We start from the raw sequence: 18,758 nt of genomic DNA, 5'->3' as shown, positions 1-18,758 counted from the left end.
CAGAGATAGCCAGGGATAGCTACAGGCAAACACTGATACAGTTCAAGATTACAAAAATGTTCAATATCTGGTACATCAAAAATAATAAATCAATGCACTGCCTGCTGGACCCTGTGGCTGCAGGAGAATGAAAATTAAAGAACTCAGAATTGGTGAAAATGATGTATGTGAAGTCATAGTGAGAAAACACAGGTGATATTTCTGTCATCTTGAAAATGAAAGGTCACAATCATGTCAACACGTTCCCAAAAGTCATTTTAATAAAATAGCCTCAGTGAGGCAAGGATACACACACAAGTGTATTGGCAGAAATCAAATCTATCTTTACTACATGATAGTTACAAGCTGTTAGTTAATCTACGCTTTTCTTTGGTAAATTTCTGAAATCTACACAAGACAGAGGAAATCTTGATCTGTGTAACAAGCGTTTGTGCTTACAGTGGCATTCAATCTTGATACTGAGGGTTCTTAGGTCATTTTACATAGGTCCTTATCGGTGCCATGTATCATCAGTGATACTGGGGTACAATAATATATTAACAGGGGTTCCTAAAACCATTTACCCCATTTCATCATCCTTGCTGAATAAACATGTCGTGTATTATGTCCACCTGGAAGGGAAGGTTGACAACACTATCTGGCAATTACTAGAACATTGCAATATTGCTGGCAGAAAAATATCACATACAAAACAAATAATATCTTGATACTTTTCCGAGAAAAAAAAATGCCTGAGGTGTTTCCCTACCCTGTCTTATGTTTAGGTCCATTAGCAAATCCATAATATAAATATTTCTGTGACTGTTACATGTTTTCATCTTTCTTTGTAAACTGATACAGTGACCTACATTAGTTAAAAAAGGATCAGAATTTTGCTCTGTTATAATTCAATCTCATATTTCACAGATGTTTCACATGGACACAAACTATGAAAAAAATGGCTCGGGGGTAGTGAATCAGTCATCGCAGCTACAACTTGATGGTAGTCACAATATTCTGCAATGATACAACACAAGGGAAAAGCCACCAGGAAAAGTGTATTTTAAACCCTTGCCAATCCCTTGAACTGAAATAGATGTAACATTTGGCTCAATACATGCATCATCTTTGTTTTGTCTGGCATCAGTGCTGATGATCACATCCACCGAAGAAGTGATGCTACAGAGGGAAGACATGGTGGATTTCTCATATTTGACGGTCTAGATGAGCCGCACACAGCTCTGCTATAGATCAAAATGTATTACACATGGTGAGCTGAGGGTCAAGGGGCTTAATTAAATAGGACTGTCTGGCAATACTATCCGACATATCATCTCTGTGCGTATCTCCTGACGTACTCGTGAACTTTTGATTTGAATCCTTCTCGGTCTCTGTAAAAATGTTCTGCAGCATCTATGTTTAGCGGGTCATCAAAGTTAAGTAAATCCTGTATGCAAAACAGAAAAAAAGAGTACCATACAAGAAATATGTAGAGTATTATCATGATACATTATGTAATCACGGAGAACACACAGCTCAGCTCCTACGATAGCTATTGTATTGTAGCTGTTTTACAGCTAATCTCTCGCCATACTTACAGTACAAGAAAAACAAGAATATCCACGCAAAACGAGTCAAATATGGCTACTTTGTCCCCTCAGGTACAACTGTCTCATTACTGATGTCAAAAGATCAATGAACCACATGGTATCGATATATCAAGTGGACATGAAGTAATATTGAAAGGGTCTGAACCGGCATTGAGTGGGCTTTAGCAGCTATGCATGAACATGCATCGGTATGTGAACTGTTAACTCACAGAATGACAAATTTTGTTACATAGCAACAATGATAAAGCTACGAGAACACTATTCAACCCACACTGATGATAATAAATTGACAAAGGAATAATGTATACATGAAAGAATCCAGTCTCTACAGGTAAGTGATACACTGATTGAAAAGAGCAGAATATTAACAAACAACTTACTAGAATGGGCAAAATTTAGATATTTATCAAGAATTGGTATCAAGTGGATCAGAATTGAGTTAGCAATTTACATTCAATGGGAGTGTTTTTTTCACTCTACTCAGAAGTATTGTCAAACAAACAAAGTGCTGTGACAATCAACAAAATTCTGTGAGACCAATCAATAACTTGTAAAGATGGTGACTTACTGAAAATAGCGAGCAGAGACCCCAAACTACATCTTTTAGTTTTCTTGTTGGTGCCCAACCAGTACCATCTACTGAGTAATCACGCAACAAACTGTGAAAAGACAAACAAAAACAGAGAACTTCATCTACCTGTCTAATACTATATATTGATTTAAATCAGTTTCCTGCAAAAAATACTGCTTAGTTGATGCTACATCATATCAGTTGAACCCTTTCACTATCATGGTTTGGTCCAATCCTATTGTTTCCAAGGGCAAAGTTGGACCTCTATATAAACCAGATATGAACTGTAAATGCTCACGTGTCTCATTATATATTGCAGTTATGTGTAAATTTGAACCTTTGCCACATGTTTGCAACTTCATTGAAAGTATTATGATCAACATAATGAACAATATTCACCACAGATTAAACTCTATAGGTCATTAAGTATTCAAATACGCAATTAGCTGAAATAGAAATAATTAATTTCTTTGACTACTGTCATTGTATCACCACTTTATATAGCAAGTGTAATTGCCTTTGGTCAAGTCCTTCAAACTATATATTCCAAACTTTGAAAGCTCATTAGATATGCAAACAATAAATTAGCTGACATGAAAACTTAAGTGCGAAATGACTTCCAATATTGGTATAACCTGGTATAATCATCAATGTACATAGCATGTTATGCCAACTTTGATCAAATAAATCCAAGTATACATCCCTAATTAGGAAAGTTCATTAAATACACAAATTAGGAATTAGCTGAAGGAAAAATGCTTAATGCCTTGCAATAATGTTAGCCTACATTATAGTATCTTTAATGTACAGAGCAAGTTTCATCAATGTTGGTCATGTAAATTCAAATATATATCCCTAATTTCAAAAATTCATTAAATATGCAAATTAGGTGCTGGATGAAGTAAAAATGCTTACTTAAGTAACGTCGTATCATAGTATCTTTAATGTACATAGCAAGTTTCGTCAACTTTGGTCTAGTCAATACAGATAAATACCCCTAATTAGGAAAGTTCATAAAATATGCAAATTAGGAATTGGCTGAAGTAAAAATGCTTAATGACATTTAATAATGTTCTATCATAGTATCTTTAATGTACATAGCAAGTTTCATTAATTTTGGTCATATAAATTCAAATATATATCCTTAATTCAAAAGGTCATTAAATATGCAAATTAGGATTTGGATGAAGTAAAAATGCTTAATGACTTTCAATAATGTTAAATCATAGTATCCTCAATATGCATACCAAGTTTCGTCAATTTTGATCAAGTAAATTCAGATATATACGCCTAATTAGGAAATGTCATTAAATATGCAAATTAGTAATTATCTTTCACGTCACCCCTTTAATAACTTTCACAGCTGATATATCTTGATGTGATCAACATTTGTAGCAAATCTCATCAAATTGTGTGCAGTCGTTCTCAATGTATATCCGCTTTTTCTAAAATCATTAATTATGCAAATGAGCAAAAAGTAAGCAAGCCACACCCACCAAAAACTAATCAGTTCTTGCCATTTGCAAACTGAATCTATGTACCAGATTTGATTCTGATCTGATGAGCCGTTTTTGAGATATTGAGCAAACAGACAGACAGACAGACAGACAGACAGACAGACAGACAGACACACACACACACAGACAGACACACAGACAGACAGACATCGCTGCGACATATGCTCAAGTGTGTAAGCACGTGAGCAAAAATGGGGGTATAACATACTTTGGTATGCCCTATTGTTTTCTATGGCAAAGTTGGACTTGATGAACTCAAAGTGAAAACAGTTAAAACACCATTGTAATTGCGTACATATGATCAGTCATTGGTCAGCGCTAAAAAACTAAGACCTCAAAAATATTTTAAGTCAGCCCAGCAGTGGAACCAACTAGCATCATACAAAGACAAATTCATGCAAACTTCACACTTCACCACCACCCTTTGGCCTGAACCCATCATGGTCAACGGTGAATGTAGATCGGTTCATAGCGATTTGGGGTGAACGGGGAGCCTACTCCCAACCAGACTACTGTATGTGCTATAACGATTGTTTTCAACAGAGTGGTTCAACCTATATAAGGAAAATAGTCACAACATCACTGTTCGCTCCCATATAGTTATCAAAACAAGTCAACAATTGTATGAAACATGGACATACATACAGACAGACTGACATACACAGACTGGCACAGAGTGATGACATTAACCCCAAGTGTGCCTTGGCCCATGGAGAGTGATAAAGATACAACAAACAGCTGAATGTAATGATAAAATAGTTAAGTATAGGCCTACAGACACTGCGGGTGAATATGTTACAGCAATTTGATTAGTTTCTTTTCATTTTCTACTTCTGTGATAATCTTTAAGACAATCAATCTGCAAGGCAGTTTATGTATTGACAAATATGTTATCTTTACAAGCACACAGCAAACTGTTCATGATTTTCCATGAACAATATTTGACATAGACTGAAATACATAACATGCAACCAATGTTTACACTTTGCCATACACCAGATACATGGAGAAATCTCAACATACAGGGTTTTACATGACGCGCATTTCTGCGTCCTTTACGCATAAAACCGGACCCAGGACCCCTCAAAAACTAAACTACGCGTCCCTTCGGACGCACAGATATCTGTTGCTGGTGTATATCTCGCGAAGCTGCTGAACACGTAAAACACATCCCAGTAAACCTTACCAACCCCATACTTTAATAGAATGCTCCGTAGTGCATTGGCCTCCACTGTTTGATGACCAATGGTACCCGCGGAAACAAATTTTACTACCGTAAAAAATGTAAACTGATTCTTAATTGGTCGATTTCTTGTTTGCGGCGATCAATACATTATGCATTATGGCGGGTCGTGTCAAATACCCAAAACAAGCCGATCTGCGAAAGTTTTTCGACGGCCGCAGCAACCAGCATGATGTAGGTTCGGTCCAGGCCGAAACAGCAGCTACGCCATGCGATACTGATACATCAGATCCCCCGGCCAAGTCAGCAAAATTACGAACATTCAACAGAAGTTGGCTCGATAGATTTTAATGGCTTCGATATTCTAAAGAGCGAAACGTCATGGAATGCGATGTATGTTTGAAATCGAATGTTACATGCCCGTTCACGGAAGGTTGTTCTAATTTTCAACATTCAACTCGTCATCAGGACTCGAAAAGTCATCTCACAAGTGCTAAAATCCTAAGCTTGAGGTCACAATTTACTACTGCTCGCAAATCTGCAGAGGACCGGCAGATACCTAGGTGCAGGGTATGAGTAACGAACTCGAGGCGTACGCTGCACAATTACGTACTGTTTACCTGATTGCTAAACGTGACCTTCCGTGCGATGTATTCACTGACATCATGCATCTACAGAATCTGAACGGCTTAGACATTGAATATTACAAATGTCCTCAGATAGTTATGGAGTTTGAAGAGTGTATTCAACGTGTGATGGAGAAGTCCCTGATTGATAGCATACATGCAACTTGCAAGTGATTTCATCGGTATAATGTTGGATGAGACTTGTGACATAACCGTTCATAAGAAACTTGCCATATATGTTCGATATATTCAGAATGGCGAGGCGAATGTTTCTTTCCTCGGTAACCAGCAAATTGCCACTGCTGCAGGGATCGAAAACGCCTTGATTGAATTTTTGACTAGGAAAGAAATCTGTGACGCGGCCGTAGACAAAATATATGGACTGGGAACAGACGGGGCGGCCGTAATGACCGGTCGTTTGAACGGGTTGGGTGCAAAATTAAAAGCCAGAAATCCCAACCTTGTTCAAGTGCATTGTGTTGCACATCGATTGAATCTTGCTGCTTCTCAAGCAGGCAGAGAATGAGATATTGAATATTGCAAAGAATATCATAATATAATCCATTCATTGTATAAATACTTTAATGACTCTAGTGTGAGATATGACAAACTTAGAGAAATTCAAACTCTGTTGAATGGGAAGGCAAAACAAATAACTGAGCCTACATCTGTTCGCTGGTTGTCGGTTGAATCAGCTGTCAAGATGATTTTCATCAGTTTTGAGCCAATTGCCTTGGCACTTGCAAGTGACAAAAAAGGGGGAAAGGCTGATGGGCTGTTGAAATTTGTCTCCAATTCATTGTTTCTGCTATTCACTGCCTTATTGATTGATGTCCTTACTGTGATTGGAATTTTGAGCCTTACATTTGAGAAAGATTCTGTCAACCTATCCCATATCAAAAAAGTGTTCAGTCTACTAGGGACACATTGAATACAATGACTAATGATTCACACACTGTCAGAGAAGTCTTTAATGCTTTGGGTGATGTTCCTGGCAATGGTCAGAAAAACACATACAAAAACATTCAAATCACTTACAATCAGCCACTCAGACAGAGCTTCTGTAGTGTACGAGAAAATTATATCAACAAACTACTGCAGAATGAGATCTTACGGACGCACTGAATTTTGATATGTATATCAAGCTGTTGCTAACTGATTTTACAGAGGAGTATCCTGATCTTGCCATTCTTGCTAAAATTGCTCTTGTCATACCAGTGTCCTCTGCCCCATGTGAAAGGGGCTTTTCAGTACAAAATGCCATCAAACAGAGGGCACGAAATAGACTCAATCCTCAAAGGCTTAATAGACTAATGTTCATCAAACTGGTGGCCCCATCACAGATGATTTTGACTTCATAAACAATGCTAGGTTATTTGCTGAAGGAGCTGCTGGCAGAGTGTGAACTCAACCTACTGGACTTCCTAGGTGAATACCATTTCAGAGTATGAAATCACCTTCTTGTCAATTTGACAAATTTGAATACTTGTTCAAATTTCACAACTTTGTGAACTTGTCATTAAAGTTATGAGATCATGTAAATTATGAATAGTGTTCTTTGAATTGATCAATGAGGGACCTCAGTATGAACTAGAATTTTCATGTAAGAATAATTTTAAGAAATGCGCAACCATTGCCGTGTGTTATAACACTAATTGAACACAGTGAAGACCATGGCATGGATAAACAATAAAATATTCTTTGAAATAAATTGGGACCCCTATATTTTGATGTAGGACTCCCATTTTCTAACACCAGGGGTCCCAGGGACTCTCAAAAGTAAAAAGTGATGTAAACCCTGCAACATACAATCATCAACTCAGAAACCCTACATGGAAAAGTAAACATTGTTTTCTTCCAGAACAGCTGGTGCATCCACATCTGGAACAACTTACAAACTTAACCAATTACACAAGGATGATGACACAAGAGATAAAGTTAAACTGTGGTGAACTTGACTATTCCTTTCAAATCCTTACCTAACTTGACATCTTAAACTAAAATACACTGCATGGTTAATTGCGTGCAAAAATACATCGGGGTGGACCATTTGATAAGGGATGGTGTCTGGAAGATTGATGAGGTACATTATCTTTTTCATCCGATCCATTGTACATTCTTTTTTCCCCACTTTCCTACCTTTTCTTTTTGTCAAACGTTCTCTGGCTGAATTTTTATTGGCATTTGTTTGGAATTTTTTCAAAATCTGCCAGTATTTTTTTACCGCATTTCAACACCAAATACAGTTTACCATATCAAATGCTTACTAAATCACCACATTATATTCTCTTAGTTCCAGTAGGTATAAAATTACCAAAAAAAAATCTTAAAAATACAAAATGAAAGATATCCCAGTAAAACTGAGAGTTTCACAAAGTTGCCCAAAAAATTCAAAATTCCGGATTTCAACTTAATTTCAATTATTTTCAATATATCTTATTAACAAAAACCCTAAGAACCGGTTTACTAAATATCAAAGCAATCAGACTGGTAAATTTTGAGAAACAAATTTTTTGACCAAAAATGAGAAAAATTGCCCCCAAAATACAAAATTGCAGATTTCATCCTAATTTTAAATATATCTAATTAACATAAACCCTAGGAACCTGTACACTAGATATCAAAGCTACCAGATCAGAAGTTTTAGGGAAAAAATTTTTGACCAAAAAAGGCAAAAATTGCCCCAAAAATAAAAAAAAATTGCCAGTTTCAACATACCTTCAATACATTATATTGAGATTAATCGTAGATACCTGTATACCAAATATCAAAGCTATCAAATCAGTAGTTTTGGATAAAAAATTTTTTATCAAAAATTGGGAAAATTGCCCCAAAATTACAAATATGAAAATATCGATACAATTTGTACAAGCATGACTGAGTTCATCCTGAGGAACATGAATATCAAGTTTCATAGCAATCAGATGAGTGATTTCAGAGAACAAGATTTTTTGACTAAAAACGGAAAAAATACCCTAAAAATACAAACATATAAATTTCATCCCTATTTTGCACACATACTTTAGAATATCTAAAGAAATCTGCATACCAAGTTTCACCAAATCTGACCAATGCTTACTGAGTTTTAGCCATTTGCAGGATTTTTCCTTTTTTTCCCCCTCATTTGCATATTTTTGGCACTGACATGTCCATTTGAATAAATTCATAAATTCACATCTCCACCCCTAGGTGCACCTGTACACCAAATACTAAGACAGTAGGTGCTACGGTTTAGGAGTTTTTGACGTGGACGGACATACATGCATACATACATACGTACATACATACATACATACAGACGACATTTTCCCACCTTATACGAATACCTTCCATTTGCATATATACATATGCATATATGGGAGCTAAAAATGAAAGTAAAAGAGTAGTATCTACAACATGATTCTGCCCTCTGAAGGAAAATATTGATGAAATTTGAAATGTTCCTACATTCCATGGGCAAAATGGAGTAGAGATTTAAATAAGGTAGACATTTGAGTGTTCAATGGCCCATTCCTGTTTCTGTAGCCCCTCCCTATTTCTGAACATACAGATAAGACTTGTGGACTGAGGAAACACTGGCCACATTGTACCAAAGCATTCAGGTACCAGTGTATGTCAAAGTCTGCAATTGTTAATGTTGGTTAAAGTTTAATAGCTATAGTATCTACGCAAAATAAAAAACAATGAAACAGCCAACATATCTATTGCAGTCATATCAGGTACAGCGTAGGAAAAACATGCATGCTACTGGGTACTTGCCTTAAACAGATATCCCCATTTTCTGCGATGTTTGGATGCCATATTTTTGTTTCACAAATAACTTTTGGTGGCTGTTGAAGAGAAGAAAACAAAGACAGTCTCATATTAAGTTAGGAAGCAGTGCCCATGTCATCATGAAAATACATGCAGGGTTACTAATGGGCCGTCGATGATAAATGCTAATGCACGGCCAAGGTCATTCCTTCATTTCAGTTGTCCCCTTCTACCCTCCTCAAAACATTAGCTCTTTTGCGAAATGGGAAAATCAATGATGTCAGTGTGATGCCTCCATGTACACACATCTTGATACAGATCTTGGATACTGTACAAGTCCACAGTGTTCAATCTAGGGTGTCAAAACAGGGGGCCACTGTCGGCCCCTAGTCCTGGCCCAAGGGGGCCATTTTAGAAAATCGGAGGCCATCATCAACACACATGTAAAACACTTGAATTTTCTGTGGAACATACTATAATTTATAAAGTAAAGAAACAAGAGATTGCACACCCCCCCCCCCTCCCACCGGCAACCAACAACCCCACTGCAAAGTTGTCCCCCGTACGTATGCAACAGGCCTAACAATGGCAACAGCAAAATAACCTTTTGGTTTGATTCCATTGTTTACGTAACTTATGTGATGAATTATTGATATATATGTTGGACTTGAACAACTGTACAAATTGCTAGGGACTGTGATTTTGGCTGTGGAGATGATCAAAGCATAGCGTACTGGTAGGATTTCTCCTACAGAGGCCCCAATTTGTATGCATCAAAAATTATTCATACACTGATACAGCACAAGAGAGTAACCCGTGCAACCTAAATTAAGTGATTGATACATCAACTTTTAAACATAACTATTATATGTATTAAGAAATTTATGACCAATGGTTCTGACCAAAGGGTTTTACACAGCAGTGTTGTTCTATGCATAGAGCCGGCTACTCAGGAAAACAAGTATGTCCGACTTATAATGTTGCTGTTCAAAACAATCATCTGGCCCTGCATGGATGCTTTCTTTGCAGTGCTCAATGTTTGTGTGGATGGTAGACGTCACAGTCGCATCAATTTAAGGGCCTGCCCCATCATCTTTGTCTAAAACAGGGGTTCATCAACTACTGGTGTTAAAAATCTGAGCGGCAACCAGCCTCTTGCCATTACGCAGCGGCTACTGCTGTTGTTTACATTCATCGGCCATGCCACATGCACATGGCTCCAATGCACTGTTGTCCCTACATCAATCCTTTCTACCCAGCTTCCTATGCACCATCATATATGCTGTGTTGGTTATTGAACCTACTTAGGTCGAGGGGTAACTGAATTGTTTTACATGTCACACTATGACTTAGGTGATGACCTTCGGTGAGCCCAACTTCATTGCGCAAATGTATGAACTACATGAATTCTGCATGACCAAACCATTCAGAAAACTGTGAAATGAGAGCCATTCGAGATTCCCTTGCATGAATTGCGCAATGGCGTGTCCAATCTTGAATTAACACTGAGTCCACACATGCAAGAAAATATGTATGCTGAAACTACACTGATATTAATCAAACTCAAATATAAATCACAAAAAATTAAGTTTTCAAGTTGACAGAACATTTTCACTGTATTTGTCAAAAAGAATATACTAGACATATTTTAAGGAAAAATGAACCATAAGGACAAATATTTGGACTCTCAAACTTTTACAAAATTCTTTTGGCCTACCATTTATTGGGGATCATTGTGAAACATATTGAGTAAAAAAAATTTTCATTGGCTAAGTTTTTTGAAAATCTGGGAATTTTATTTTCCCCCTAGAGAAAACGCAAGGGATGGTGGCCATTTTTAGAATTTAAAACATCGGATCACTTGCCGTCTTGTGATAATTTGTGAAGCAGTGCTGTTCAATAATTATAATACATGGCGAAAATGCTGTTATAGCTGTCCAATTTCACCAGCTGCTGGCTTCTTATGGAAACAATGCATTAAGCATCAGCTGTACATTGTGAGTATCAGAAACACATGGTATGCCAATTGTTCAAAACAGTACTGCTTGGTAAAATCGTTCTTCTGTTGCCTTGTACTTACCACCATATTGTAATCTTCTGGCACATCTACCTTGAAATGGAATTTACCTCCCCTCCAGTGACCCTCATCTGGTATAATGGTCAGTTTAAACTGATGTAACTTATTCACATCATCAAAATGAACTTTACAAGTGCCTGCAAAAAGGAAAGACAGTTACGATTCAGGACTATCAAATATCAGTGTCAGATTTTGCAAAGTGTGTCTTAGATCAACATCATTTAAAGCCCCATGAGCTTCTTTTTTTTTGCATTTTCTTTAATAAGATGGTTTTGAAATCAAATGCAATTTATGTGATAAAGCTTATCAAAGTGTGACCACAGAACATATTTCATAAATTGGCAACGAACTCACAATGTATGTTTCAGCAACTGATAAGTTGCAACTCAAATATGGCCACAAGCCTATTTAAATACACACAAGCACATGCATTCAATCAAACAAATCCATCACCTGTTCACCAAAGATTGAAATAGCGACATTTCAAAAGACAGTATGGCTTAACAACGGGGATCCAAAACATCTCCCCAAATATTGGATGGTATTTTTCGCAAGGCAAAAAATACAGCTTATGGAATTTCAAGGTTAAGGACGCCAAATTCCAAAATGCCCTATGATAGTATGAGCGTGTAACCTCCATAGATGGTAGTAATACAATAGTGGCATACAGGTCTCAGTAGGTGTTATTCAGCATCAATGGACATTGACTATAGTTTAATGTAGACATTCAAATTTTGTTTCATCTGTTTACATTCAGCAAAGGGGTAATTTATGACACTTTTGCAATTGTGTACCTTCATCATTGTGAACCTTTTAGTGTCTTTACGCAAGTATTCCAAGTTTTCTTGATATCACAGAAAGGTTGAAAAAGAGTGACTTTGTCCCTTTAATACCATGAAACTTACCAGGTAGATTGGCTTCTAGTTCTTGCACTTCTTTGATCAATAACCTATCTCTCACCGAAACCCTTTTGCTGTCATCAACAGGATTTCTTGCTTGTCTTTTTTCAGCGTCTTGCTTTAATTTCTTGGATAGTGTTATCATATTTAGGTTCTATGAAGAGACAAGATGCACAAGTCAATGGAAAATAGAACATCATATGTTTGACTCGGGAAATTCGTTTACACCAAAAGCATAATGGTAATATGCTTGAATGTGTCACTTAGATATTGTTACACTGCCATATGACGAAACAGTTTTCAGACATTAATTCAGAATCATTTACATGTATCCCTTTACCTGACAGATGGTATCACTTCCCCATCTGCCAAGTCAGTAAAAAGCAGTATTGAGCCCAAACCATATGTATTTTCATCCACTTGGCTTGGTATGTTATAGTAGCTTTAGTCTGTAAGAATCATGTTTACAGTATCTCTGTCTTAAAATGCACTATATGGGACATGTTGTGCTTCACTAGTTTTAACCAACTTCATCTGATGGTGAAATATGGACTTGGCAGGAAAAGGGATATTGGACACAGAGTAGCTGTCATGTTGCTAATTTTGTGTTGGATGAATGGCATGAAGAGAGTAGCATGGATTGCACTTAGTTGATGGAAATGCTAAGAACTGTACTAACATATGATCACTCTGTCCCAACAATTGTGAACAAAACTCTTGGTAGTGCTACCCCATATCCTGTACAAAACCTACAGAGTCAGCGATCATGAAAAGTAAGTAAATATAAAATTATGTGCAAATTACACAAAATCATCGCTGATGCTTTCCATCCAGCCCATTACCTTTTCCAGCTTCTTCCTTCTGGGAACCATTACAGATTTTTAAAGTGTAAAACAAATTATTTTAAAAATAGTTTTTATCCTAGAGCAGTTCAAAACTGTCATGTCAAAATCTAATTTATGTTCTGTTCAGTTTTATCTGTCTGGTTTTTTTTATTGGATGTTTTTATACTGTCATTTTTTTGTGTGTGTAGGTTTTTATGCATTGCCAAGGCACATTCCTTTTAAATTTTTCTTCGAATTGGCGAATTAAGTATTATTATTAAATTAAAAATTATTATCATATTTTGTAGAACTGCAAACCATGTTGGTTTTGGCCTTACTTGGCTTTTGGTCAGGTTCATTTGGGCTAACTGAAGTATGGGATAGTTGGTTTTTGGACCCAGTTAGTTGTGGCGTAGTTTAGTTTGGGGCGGAGCTTGAAATAGGCCAACATTGGTTTGCATGTTTTGAGTAAAGTTGGTCACATTAAATGGTCACATTAAAAGGTGGATTGGCGAAATTGGATTTAGGATGAGCAGTCTTGCGACTTTGTCTCAAAATAACTGTGATCGGGTAATTCTGTTTGACTCAAACTCCTTAAAATCCAGTCACCACATACATTTGTACATGTATGTAGGGAGGCCAGCAGGTCGCCCAGACGTGCTGAATTGACACTCAATCACCAGTGACTTAGTCATGTTCAAAATTGAAAAAAATCGATAACGGGAAAGAAAATTGTGGAAAAAAATACATGAGGCTAAAAATTAAAAATGCAGCTATTCTCTCATATGTTTTTTATTTCTTTATATGAACTACTTACTTTTTGAATAAACTGCAAAATTGAGCTAGAAACGGTACCGGGAACGGCGATCTCAAACATGGCAGCACCTAATATTTACATCGCTGTTTTTGAAACGCATTTTTGAAGGTGAGCCAATCAAAACATCCCTTACATCGAATACTCATTGAAAGCCCAGATCTCGCTCTTTCTCGCGATATAAAGTTCTTCACCAACATAGGGCAGTGTATATGACCAAATCCGAGACAAAAAATTGAGAGCGATTTTTCCGAGACCTAACCCGACCAACTCTCAGTGAAACGTCCTCTAGTACGCAGTTTATCATTATTTCTTTTGAATTTTTGCTAGAAAAATGAGAAATTTTGAACAGCTCACGTATTTATTGACGGAGATATTGACCACGCTTCACAGTAAGTGAGGCTACCCACATTCTCAATGATCCGTACACACGGAGATCACTCATTGAACTGGAGCAATTTCTTCTGTACACAGAACAGCTCGGTCCATATATCAAAATTCTGGGACCATAGTTTTGATAATCATAATTCTCTAATTTCTCACGGTGAATAATGAGAAGATCAATCCCTTTTGCGCAGAGGAGATAGCAATTTTGTGATTTTGTCGACATAGATTTTTGACAGCCATACACAATATTTTCAAGGAAACTAAGGGAATAAGTTGCATCTGTGTTGGCAAAAGAAAGGGTATTGATTTTTTAAATGTTTGTAACAAAGGAAATTTACATGTCTGACAGGTGGTATGATGAGACCATCTTAGTTGCTGATAACTTTACCATGACAAGTATGCAATTTTAGCACCTCCAAACATCGACTTCCTCATTCAATTTACTCCTGAATTTTAAAGATGATCAATAATTTTGGAACATAGTTTTAACCAATAATCCTTAAATTAAATTCTAAGTTTCAAATTGTTCAGAAACTGATAAAATTGAAGAAGCCTTTACCAAATAATGTCAAAACTCCACATGGCCCCAGTGGTGATGTTTTGAAAGCCTTTATTTGGATAAAATACTTTTTGTAGGTAGTTTTAATGCAGTAGAGCTATTCAAAAGTGTCATCAGCTCAAAAAGACCTTCAATTTGATATATCACTTATGCCATTTGAGCTTAATATTTTCATTTTGTCATTTCTCGTTAAGTGTCGTTCATCCGTTGCCATGGATAAATCCAATATGGCCACTATCGTAATCGCGTAATTTTAGGATACATTTGTGTGTGTTATTGAAATCTATCTCCATGCCAAATTTGGTACAAAAAGATGTTTTATTAACAAAGTTACAGCAAATTTACTGTAAATTTCAGCTAAAACTCTTCATTTTTTGTCCCATTGTTCGTATAGTTAATTGCACGAGTAGGTGTGCTGTTACAGTTGTAATCACCACACTTATGGTCAGGAACTCGTAAACATCACGAGGCCGAAGGCCGAGTGATGTTTACAAGTTCCTGACCATAAGTGTGGTGATTACAACTGTAACAGCTCACCTACGAGGTGCGATTAACAACTTATACCACGAAAAACAGGCCAATCTTCTCTAAAATTTGAAAATGACTGTCAATAAATCGTCTACTTTTCATTTGAATACCCACAATGGAATGGAGTGACCCATCGTACGTCGAAAGGTTCACAGAGGTCATTACGCACCTGGCATGCGAGTTTGGGAGAATGACCTATCCCAGACAAGTAGGACAAGGGCTCTGGTCAACTGCAAATCTGCATTTGAATAAGGGCTACAGAGTGGTATAATGCACCTGTGCAGAGGGAAACTGTTTTAGTCTGATTGGTTAAATAAAATGGCTTGCCTTACTCTGTCGTATTGGCTATTGGCTAGCGAGAATGAATTCAATCTGTAGATGCATGTGATTGCCTCGTGGATGCTTCAGGCTTTCAATACCATTTTCGTGTTTTCGACTGGTCAAGATGGACCTTGTCAACTTGTCTGATCTGATGACCCAAGAGACTTCCTAGAGGTCCATGGACGGCCATGTAAAAACAACCAAAGTGGATTTTACACGGGCAAACTGCCCTATAAGAGCAGCCGCTACTACGGAGCGCATAAAATCCACGATGTGTACTTCAACTTATAAAAAAGTACTTGGCGATGATAACACCGGACGGGATTGTACTATCGATGACCCTTGCCAAGGGATAATCAAGTTCTCCTGCCAGAAAATATACGTCTTTACACAAAGCAAATGTGCAAGATGGCTTGGCCAGACTGCTAGCACACTGGATATTCTGGCAAGGTACTTTATTCTTTTACTAAAATATTTATACACAAAATGAATTCTGTAAAGTTATAAAATAAAATTCATTGACCAAGACAATTTGTTGTGTGTGCGGCAGTATCACAGAATTTCTTTCGACTATTCCACAAACGTTACAAAAAGGCTGTACTCATTTCCATGATATTTGTGACATATGTTTTGTGTTTGATAATTTCAGGTGAATGCGGCAACATCTCTGTACCATCAGGGATTCGATGAGCAGCTTATCAAAGAACAACAGGTCACAGATCAGATGACGGTTTACGCGCCTCAAATGTATGTCAACTGCACAACAAAAGCATGTGTCGAATATATTACTACCACCCCATCTAGTGTTAAATCAGAGGAATCTGTAAGTAAACCAGTTTCTAAAGTTACGACAAAACAATGTAACAAAATAGACAAGATTGGTCCAACCTAAGACGACGCCGAATCTAAAGATGGACAGTCTTCATCAACAAATTATGTTGCTTACATTGAGCATGGTCCAAAGAAAGTTAAAATTGAATTATAAAATGTGATTCTATAACATATCAGTTGAACAAATTGTCTTCATTTTGTATTGAATGTGTGTGAATGCTTTAGACATCTCGACTTGACCTATTCTCTTGCAAATTAGTAATCAGTCATACTTTTTTTCATATTTAAATAAGTAATCACTGCACTTTTATTGATATGATAATGATTTTCTTTCATTAAAGTGTGGTGATTACTTATTTACATATGAATAAAAGTATGACTGATTACTTATTTTGCATAAGAACAATAGGTGTCAGTCGTGTTTTCAGGGATAAATGGATGGCAAGAACAATAGGTCACATGACCTGGAGTGGTATAACCATTGTTATTATATGTATTGTGATTCCACAGAAAGAGTAAAAGTGAATGTTTTAAAAAGCTATAAAATTGTAACCGTTCATGCAATTTCGAAAATTGAAAAAATGTTTAGCTTCTCTCATTGAAATCTAAAAAACTACATTAATTAAAATGCAGATTGAACATTTCAAAATTTCAGTTGGCCTCCCTAATGTATGTATTAAAGTCGAAGTTAAAATCACTGTATTAAACTGTTGCTAGGTTCACACTCAAGCCTTGCACTGTCTGTTGGCCTGGCCAAAGACTGTAATATGATAAGAAAAACGTTGGTCCACATCACAATGTATGTGAATCTCCCACTTCTGGGTCACTTATCAACCAAGCTCTGGGCCAACTGTTAGAATATCAACTGGGCAAAGAGCTGATCTAAACCATTCACACGCACAATTTAGGCTAAGTCAAAAGTTTATGTTGATTCTGAATCCAGTCCTCAGGCCCAACCTACATTAGGCCAGCTCAGGGTAGACCATGTTCATATTTGTTCTTTAAACCAGGGCTCACTAAGAGGTGACCTAAACTCTGTAGTATGAGCATAGCATAGGTGTTCAGTTCAAAATATTGCACACATAGTAGTTGTCGGTGTGAGGGTGTGTGTAAACATGTTAGAATGAAGAATGGAGAGTAAATCGAAGTCTTAAATCACAAATTTAAATCAATGTGTTACCTGTTTGCTGCATCAGATATCGAATTGTTGTAGCTGGACTGTTGTGAGGGTTTCAATGTTTAGTTGTTGTTGTTCATAACATCTGATCAATTAATGTGTCTTGTCTGTTGATTACAGACGGGAAATGAATCGTAGGATCCTTAATTAAAAGTTGGATACCACTTCCTCGCTGTTTGAACACCGTCCCTCAACAAAGATGGGGGAGACGAAGATAGCAACAGCCATAAACTCAGGCTTTTTTGGTCAGCTTTGGAACAATACCAACGGTGAACAACAGGGCTCGGGAGTGGTGATTGTACTTGTAACTTAAGTTGTACGGCTTCAGATCAAAGCAAATATTTTGTCCAATAATGCAATGAACTGAAACGTGCTGGGTAGTTGCTTTCTAACTGCGTGATCGGATGGCGTCATTGGGAGATGTATGCAGTGACTGTGTTTAATATGAAAGGTACGACAAATGCACAACCTTGCACCTCAGAAGTTCAATCAACGTCACGTTCGTGCTTTGACACAGCCGATGGGATAATAATCCATCATGTACAAATAAAAGTTATGCGTTCAGCAACTTACTTACCTAACCCGTGGATTGTAAAAGTGGATATCGAAAATACAGTGTGATAACAAGAGCTCAGAGCGAGTTCACCGAAAGTTTACGACATAATTTACAAACAAAACAATAAACACACGGTCCTGCAAAAACTCAAAGGTAAGATTGAAGTGGCGGAAGTGATATAAAGTTCATTAGGTCATCCTCGTTGCGAATATTCTATTTACGAAACTCAAAGCTACTTTATAGATAATGCAAATTCAAAACTAGATAAATTAAATATATGACTAACATATTTATTCTACAAAAATGTTTTTAAAATGGAAAAGAGAGGCACTGAATATATTTAGATAACATATTTATCATGAACCTTGCGTAAGAGGATGATATGCATTTGCAAGTGGCTTTCTTAAAACAGGTTATGATTGGCCGCTTTGCAAAATCGTAACAAGAGTTATGATAGGTTTAAAGTTTCAGTCCAATTTTGGCCAGATTTAACAACTATTTTTACATATCTTTACCAAGCCAAAAAAGGGAAACAGCGGTTAAAGT

General features: G+C 36.9%; 1 protein-coding gene across 2 annotated transcripts; it reads right to left on the bottom strand.

Moving 5' to 3' along the window:
• Nucleotides 1-242: 242 nt before the first annotated feature.
• On the bottom strand, nt 243-18,393 carry LOC139143357 (NEDD8-conjugating enzyme UBE2F-like). Of its 2 annotated transcripts, none has more exons than XM_070713600.1 (6): nt 18,234-18,393; nt 12,222-12,369; nt 11,320-11,453; nt 9,246-9,316; nt 2,158-2,248; nt 243-1,426 (listed from the first exon to the last, which is right to left on the bottom strand). In XM_070713600.1, the coding sequence occupies exons 2-6, from the start codon at nt 12,358-12,360 to the stop codon at nt 1,310-1,312; spliced, it is 552 nt and encodes a 183-aa protein (XP_070569701.1). In that variant the 5' UTR covers nt 12,361-12,369; nt 18,234-18,393; the 3' UTR covers nt 243-1,309. The 2 variants fall into 2 exon arrangements, with proteins under 2 accessions (XP_070569701.1, XP_070569702.1); XM_070713601.1 differs by lacking the exon at nt 18,234-18,393 and adding an exon at nt 17,660-17,761.
• Between the last annotated feature and the right edge of the window lie 365 nt (nt 18,394-18,758).

This window comes from Ptychodera flava, chromosome 11 (genome assembly GCF_041260155.1).
Source record: "Ptychodera flava strain L36383 chromosome 11, AS_Pfla_20210202, whole genome shotgun sequence".
Taxonomy (NCBI): domain Eukaryota; kingdom Metazoa; phylum Hemichordata; class Enteropneusta; family Ptychoderidae; genus Ptychodera; species Ptychodera flava.
This window is presented reverse-complemented; position numbering and strand designations above follow the sequence as displayed.

Excerpts from the sequence above, each read along its gene's own strand:
- LOC139143357 (XM_070713600.1), bottom strand. The coding sequence starts at position 12,360 with ATGATAACACTATCCAAGAAATTAAAGCAAGACGCTGAAAAAAGACAA. Across the intron at positions 9,317-11,319 it reads CAGAAGATTACAATATGGTG|CCACCAAAAGTTATTTGTGA; the intron begins GTAAGTACAAGG and ends TCTCTTCAACAG. Across the intron at positions 1,427-2,157 it reads GTCTCTGCTCGCTATTTTCA|GATTTACTTAACTTTGATGA; the intron begins GTAAGTCACCAT and ends TTTTGCATACAG.